The 7863-nt window shown below is 40.0% G+C and overlaps 1 protein-coding gene across 2 annotated transcripts in view; it reads right to left on the bottom strand.

Moving 5' to 3' along the window:
• The window catches only part of NUP50 (nucleoporin 50), a 20096-nt gene that overhangs the window by 7758 nt on the left and 4475 nt on the right, over positions 1-7863 (bottom strand). For both annotated transcript variants that reach the window (XM_003783117.3, XM_012814098.1), the window contains exons 2-4: positions 6828-6906; positions 4614-4697; positions 810-996 (exon numbers count right to left, since the gene is read on the bottom strand). In XM_003783117.3, the coding sequence (XP_003783165.1) occupies positions 810-996; positions 4614-4697; positions 6828-6896 (340 nt within the window). In that variant the 5' untranslated portion in view covers positions 6897-6906. The remainder of the gene's footprint in view (positions 1-809; positions 997-4613; positions 4698-6827; positions 6907-7863) is intronic.

Below are 7863 nucleotides of genomic sequence, written 5' to 3' on the forward strand. Positions count from 1 at the left end.
GCTACTTGGGAGGCTGAGGCAGGAGACTCGCTTGAGCCCACAAGTTGGAGGTTGCTATGAGCTGTGATGCCATGGCACTCTACCCAGGGGGATAGCTTGAGGCTCCGTCTCAAAAAAAAAACCTTAACAGAGAATACTTAAGCCACATTCAACATCCTGCCAAATTAAAATCCAATAATACACACTTTCAGAATGAGCTAAATACAATCCAACCAGTCAGGATCATTTCCAAGACTTTAACCCATGATCCCATTCCCTGTTGCTAATTCCAAGAGCTTTTGGCTACATGATCAGGCAATCAATAGAGCCTGTGCCACAACAAACCTAGCTGGGAAAGGCCCGTGACCAGGGACAGTGTCATGTGAGTTAGCAGCAGACACTTCCATGTGAGGAACACAGAAAGCCCTTGGTACATGTGCAGTGAAGGAGCACACAGGAAGGGATGCCTTCGCAGGGCTACACAGTGCTTGCTTCCTTTTCTCCTCTGACTTCTAGGTCAATCCTGAGGGTTATTCTTTTTCATAGTTGAAGATTCTGAGGCTTGGAGATTAAGGAACTTCATAAGGTCACACAATTGGTGACTGGCAGAGCTGAGAACACAAATCTAGGTCTATTTTGGCTCCAAAGCCTGTGCTCTACTCACTTACCCTGTAAACAGCCATGTCTCTCAAGTTCCATCCTTTCCATTAATGCCCTGTTCCAGTTCACAAAGTCCCAGGACTCAGGGTAAGTTCAAGGAAAACATCTTTGCAATGGTTTTTCATAGGTTATACTTACACAGATGTGACTGAAGGAGAGAACTTACTTACCCAAGGCTGCCTTGGTCTCTGTTACTGCCTTTGCACTGGGGATGGGAGGGGTGCTAGCCATGCTGTTTCCATTTGACAGTCCTTCCAGAGGCTTCCCTCCAGCACCACCACCAAATCCAGAAAACCCTCCTCCTCCAGAAGGTACAACCAAACCTTTAAAACCTTTAAAGGCTCCTCCACTATCAGACTGAAATATGAAGAAAGATTTCATATTAGGTAAGTATACTTTCTATCACTAAATAAGCAAGTGGCATCACCTTGGCTAAATGTCCCAGAACCTAGACTCTGAACACAATTAGCATTACAAGGAAAACTATGGCACAAGCAGAAATAGAAAGTGAGACAGTGTTCATGAGAACAGCTTTACAACACCAAACTGCCTTCCTGAAAGAGCCAAGAAGGATAATCGTAAGTTATGGCAAAATATATTTTTAAAAATGTACTAAGTGTATTTGAACATAAAGATAATACAAGGCTGGGCGCAGTGGCTCATACCTGTAATCCTAGCACTCTGGGAGGCCAAGGTGGGTGCGTTGCTTGAGCTCAGCAGTTTGAGACCAGCCCGAGCCAGAGCAAGACCCCATCTCTAAAAATAGCTGGGCATTGTGGTGGGTGCCTAAAGTCACAGCTACCAGGGAGGCTAAGGCAGGCAACAGAAAAGCTTGAGCCCAAGGGTTTGAGGTTGCTGTGAGCTATGACACCATAGCACTCTACCAAGGACGACAAAGATTCTTGTCTCAAAAAAAAAGAAGAAAAAAAGAGATAATACAGACTAATGCAATAAATGTATGTACCTACCACTGAGCTTCAGAATCGCCAAAAACATTCTCAATATAACTAAGCCCCCCCTACCCCCATCAAGGCCACTTACCTAAGAAGTTGTTGAAACATTAAGTTACATTAAATAAAAATACTTTAGTCATCACCTAATTTTCAAACAACTTATGTAGCTTTCAGTCTACAGAAACATAAGATAATGATGAAGTCTCAAAACGCCACGTCCTGTCAATTGAGCGATCCGGGGCAACCTTCTACCTCACCGTTATTAACTGTCTTCGCAAGGTTTTTCTGGCAGGCCCCCATCCCTTTGTGCTAGCTCGCTCACATTTCCAACCTAAGATGCTCTGGGAATGTTTACAATTCCTTATTTTCATAAGGAATTTTAAAGCTGATCTCTGCCCTGGGAACTTTTGGAGAAAGGTTTCTTATTTTACAGTGCTTTGCTAAACTCATGGCAATTTTTATAAAACTTTTTGGTTAAACCACAGGGGGTGATCTGCTTCTTATACCAAACATCCAAGACAATTCCTAAATCTCAAGTTTTCACATAAATGAATTATAACTACAATCTCAACACATACATAAAACACTTAAATGGAAACCTCTTCATTTTCTACATGAGCCAGTTAACCTAAACATTATTACATCTTTCAACCACATGAGGTGTACTGACCACTCCCACAGCTTAGATTCTTGTGCCCTAAATGTGACTTTTTACAAAGCACTCCAGACTAACGGCTACCATTTGCAACAATCATCCACGGACAAGCTGTAAAGCTCCAAGTGGCTCCTGAGGGACTTTTATTTTGCACTAGATTTAAAAGCCTCACAGTATTTCCAGGTATTTTAGAAACTGCTGATAATAAACTGGCTCTAGATTAGAATCATAATAAAAGAACGACTAGTTACAACAAAAACAAAACGGCATTCAGAAAAATGAGAGTGAAAGTTGAATGAGAAGATAGCCATCTGGGCTCCACGGGGCATCTGTCCCCTACCCCATTTATCTGCACAGGCAAGACGGCAGCAAATGTGACTCAGCTTAACTCCTCCACGTCCACCAACTAGTCTTAAGGCACTGATAAAATTAGACCAGAAAATGAGAATAAAATGAGTGAAGATTAAGAGATCCATTGTGCCGCATGATGGCTATAGTTAATTGCAATGTTTTGTATACCTGAAAATTGCTGAGAGATTTTTAAGTGTTCTCACCACAAAAAAAGTACATGAGGCAATGCATATGTTAATTAGCTCAATTTAGCCACAACGTATACAGATTTAAAAACACCAAAAATAGATAACTTTTGTCAATTAAAAATAAATGAAAATATTTAAGAAAAAATTAATTAAAAAACAGAAATCCTAATCTTCAGGCTTGGTTCTAAGATCTTCCTCGGCAGTGCAACCTGAGTTACCCTGCAGTTCTGCACGAAAGAGCTCTATAGCTCCAGGAAATAAGATTTCTCTAACACATGCAAGGGAAAAGAGAAGAAATGTGTATTTGTTACGTTAGCCATTATATCCTACATCGAAGGTGCCAAATAATGTATACATCTGGTATCTTGTATCTCTTATAATTGCAGAAGTCAAATGTGATTCAAGTATTAACAATTTTAATACAGTTTTCTCCTTTCTTGAAATGTGTATGCATTTTGTTGGTGCCTTCTGTATGTTCAGGTGACTACGTGGAACCACTAGAGAATTGATATGCTGTGTGATTGTGTATCTCTGCTTTGAATTATAATTTCTTAGGGAAATATAAATATAATGCTCCAGTAAGTTATTTCCTTTGAGTGCCATGTCAGCACTCAAAGAGCTTCAGATTTTGGAACACTATGAATTTTCAGATCAAGTACTAGCAACCTGTGTGAGAATGAAGTTTGCTCTTCCTTTAAAAAAATTAACACTGCAAAATATGTAGCTGAGTGATTTATCCCAAAGCTGTCACCAAGTATATTCACAGTGGCCTCTCCTGTCTGACAACAGATGTTTAGGCCACAAAGACAGCACTTTAATGGTCTAGAAGGTACCTAAGGAGTGAGGAAGAGCTCTGGGAAGAACTCCTGAATGTCGAATCATCGCTAAATACTGACCACATGATTTCAACTCAAGAGTTACAACTCATCTTTTATCTTCCTGAGCACAGGAATGAGACATCTTAATATATTACACAGCCATACTAGAAAGGACACTGACACACGAAACGCCTCTAGTGTGGTGAAAGGGCTCTCCCTCCCAGGGCGGGTCCCAGGGAGCAGGGGAGATTCTGTGCAGACTTACCGTTTCCATCTCATACCACTTCTGCTACCTTTTGTACTACTAGATTTGTTTCTCTTCTTCATATTGTCACTCAGCTTGAATCTGTTTATCTTTTTTGAAACAGAGTCTTGCTTTGTCCCCCCGGTAGAGTGCTGTGGCATTATAGCTCACAGCAACCTCCAACTCTTGGGCTTAAGCAATTCTCTTGCCTCAGCCTCCCAAGTAGCTGGGACTACTGGTGCCCACCACAATGCCTGGCTATTTTTTTGTTGTTGTTGTCACTGTTGTTTAGTAGGCCTGACCCAGGTTCAAACCTGCCAGCCCCAGTGTATGCGGCTGGCGCCCTAACCACTCAGCATAGGTGCTGAGGCGTCATAGCTCACAACAAACTCAAACTCTTGGGATTAAGTGATTCTCTTGCCTCAGCCTCCCAAGTAGCTGGGACTACAGGTGCCTGCCACAATGCCTGGCTATTTTTAGAGGCAGGGTCTGTCTCTGGTTCAGGCTGGTCTCAAACACCTGAGCTCAGGCAATCTACCTACCTCAGCCTCCCAAAGTGTGGTTCTATTTATCTAATTTCCTCAGTTGGATAAGCTCCCTTTACTAAGGTACAGACTTTGTATTTTTTTTCCATATGTCCTATGACCTACACCAAGAAGCCACTCTATAGCATCTGTTGATATGCTTGCTCCCAGACTCCATGTGAAAAATGCACTTAGAAATGAAATCAGTATTTAACACTGAAAACTGTGAGAAAGTACTCACTTCAAATCCAACATTTCTCCGCTTTGCTTTCTTTATGGCTCTATTCTTCAAGACTTCCTCACTGGCCACTGAGAATGTTCCTACCTGCAGAAGTATACAAATTAAACAGCAGTAAGATGAGGCCCCAAAGGAGATAAAATGCTGAACAAAAAAGCTACAACAAATTTATCTGTATCTGCTGGTTTTCAAATATTGTTTATATTGGTATGTTAAAGAAAAAATTTATGTCTATTATCTATCTTGTGTATCCCAATTCCAGTTGGGCAAATCATGAATCTTCTAGAATCTCCACCTAGGTTTCAGATCCCAATCCAGAGAGGAATACATGAGGAAAAAACTTTGAAAAGACTAAGACTATCACAATTTTGGGCAAAAATATTCATGACCAATTCTTTGAATATTTCTGTATATATTTTAAGATATTAATAAAGCATAGAATAAAATTCCAGTTTTCCTTAAGAAGCAAAAACTATTATCTAAAATCTAAAAGGTACCTTAAATAAAGATCCTGAAGAGCTGACAGTGCAGCCTGTTTTGAACCGAGACACCCAAACTTACATTTTACTACTAAGGTTTTCAAAATTAAATTTTCTATTTATAACACATTCTTTTTAAGAAGAGTCCTGCCCAATTTGCCCATTGCACAAAAAAGATCCTGAGGCACCTAAAGCTCTAAGTGACACTGCTGCTGAAAAACCGTAACTTGTCCACAATCCACTAACAGAGTTATGTCCACAATCAGGAATCTTCTGGAAAAAAGATCTTTCGCTTTACTTTAACCCTTCATTTACACCCTGCAGGGCGAGATTAAAATATCTCCCTGCACAAAAATTCTCATCTACAGTTATTTCAGATCACGTTAAACTTAACAGGATCATCCATAGCAAGGACCTTTGAGCTGCACTTGCCCTAAGCTAAATGTAATCAATTAATGTAATCTTTGCTCATTCATTTCATTAGAATATGTTCAAATGGGAGTACTGTCACTCCTGGATATTTTAATGCCAAAGCAAATTGTTATGATGGTCCATATCTTACTATAGCACACAATTTAACTGTGCTTAGGATCCAAAGAAAATCCAACATCAAAGATAGTTAAAAAGTATCAAGTCAGTTAAAGGCCCTGTAAAAACATAACATACTTGTGATTCTGATTTCTCTAAACATATTAGGGTACATGTACATGTAAAGAAAAAATACTAGTCCTAGACAAGATTCAGAAGGACGGGAATCACCAGCCTAAGAATATTTATTTAGCCCTATGCTATTAACTTGTAAGGCTAACTTGGTTAAAGATTTCCTTAGCTAAGTGGTCTGGGAATATCAAACTGCTAGTAAGGTACTAGAAATGCACTTGTATTTTGTTCTTTATAAGGGAAAAATAACATTTCTTCAGGGAAGACCAATTTCATTTGGCTGGCAAGGAAACTAGGCCAATCTAAATTCTATTTCTATTAATGTGATTGTTAGGGATCTCAGTGCAATTACAAAAATAGGAAATAAAGCAGGCCTCCAAAAAGTATTCAAGTACGGAGTACAGCAGATTAAGAGTAACAGGGCACTTTCCAAGTCTGAGCACAGTCACTGTGCTAAGTTCATGACTAGATCACATAATTCATCTTTTAGCCACAACTGAAACAATTTACTCAAAATCAAGGACTTACAATGCTGCAAGTATATGAAATTCAGGAAGAAGATGCTTCTACAAAGGAAAATATTTAAGGAACAGGTGCTACTGGAAAAAGACACCCCAAAATAATTAATAAATTTCTACACTAACAGGTTATAAGGAATCATAATGGTATCTCCCATTCAGGATGTTCTTAAAATATCCTTTAATTCTATCACAAATCTTCATGAGGAAGTTCAAAATGAATATAAATATATAAATACAGAAACAGCAGCAAATTATTCTTTTTTTTTTTTTTTAAAGACAGAGTCTGACTACATTGCCCTTGGTAGAGTGCCGTGGCATCACAGCTCACAGCAACCTCAAACTGTTGGGCTTAAGAGATTCTCTCGCCTCAGCCTCCAGAGTAGCTGGGACTACAAGCGCCCGCCACAACGCCCAGCTATTTTTTGTTACAGTTGTCATAGTTCCGCTGGCCTGGGCTGAGTTCAAACCTGCTAGCCTGGGTGTATGTGGCTAACAGCATGACCTCTGTGCTACAGGCATCGATCTAGGAAATTATTCTTAAGGAAACTACTTCTTACCTCTTCAGCTTCATCTTCTTGATCCCAGTTCCTATCTGTCAATTCCTTCTCAGCAATTCTTTTGGCCATTTTTTTGCACCTAAGTTTTAGAAAATAGAAGTTAAAAGCCTGCTTTTCTAAATCAAGATGCAACTTTCATGAAAAATTTTAGAAGTTCACTCTAGCATGAAATGAGATTTAAAAAAAACAGTTCTGATGCCAACAGAAAGTGCTTGAATGAGAACTTTACAGTATCAGGCTCCCAGTGTTACAAACCTAATAAAGGATTATTGGAGAAGACTCTTAGGGAACACCAGCCCTTGTTTTAAATAACACTAAACCAAGTCCATTTGGAATCCTAAGTACTGTTTATAGAATTAAAACATCCTTAACTAACTTATCCTATTCAAGTATCACACTTCCCTTCTTGCTATAAGCAAAATAATTTTAATATTTAAAATCCTCGGGGTAGTGCCGGTGGCTCAGAGGCTCAGTGAGTAAGGCAGTGGCCCCACATACCGAGGGTTCAAACCAGTCCAGGCCAAACTGCAACAATAAAAAATAGCCAGGCGTTGTGGTGAGCACCTGTAGTCCCAGCTACTGGGGAGGCTGAGGCAAAAGAATTGCCTAAGCCCAAGAACTGGAGGTTGCTGTGAGCTGTGACGTCACAGCACTCTACCAAGTCACAGCACTCTACCAAGAGTGACAAAATAAGACTCTGTCTCTATTAAAATATATATATATACACATATATATATATTTAAAATCCTCTTAAAGATGATAAACATTTAAGATGTTTTATCTTTTAACAAGGCAATGGAAATATGAAATCTCTTCACAGTACTTTTTTCTGTACTCTATAGTTGACAGAAATACACGTTCCGGCTCGGCGCCTATAGCTCAACCGGCTAAGGCACCAGCCACGTACACCTAAGGTGGCGGGTTCGAATCCCCAGCCGAGACCCGCCAAACAACAATGATGGCTGCAACCAAAAAACAGCCGGGCGTTGTGGCGGGCGCCTGTGGTCCCAGCTACTTGGGAGGCTGAGGCAGGAGA

Source organism: Otolemur garnettii, unplaced genomic scaffold (assembly GCF_000181295.1).
Source record: "Otolemur garnettii isolate 467f Iridium unplaced genomic scaffold, OtoGar3 scaffold00007, whole genome shotgun sequence".
Lineage (NCBI taxonomy): Eukaryota > Metazoa > Chordata > Mammalia > Primates > Galagidae > Otolemur > Otolemur garnettii.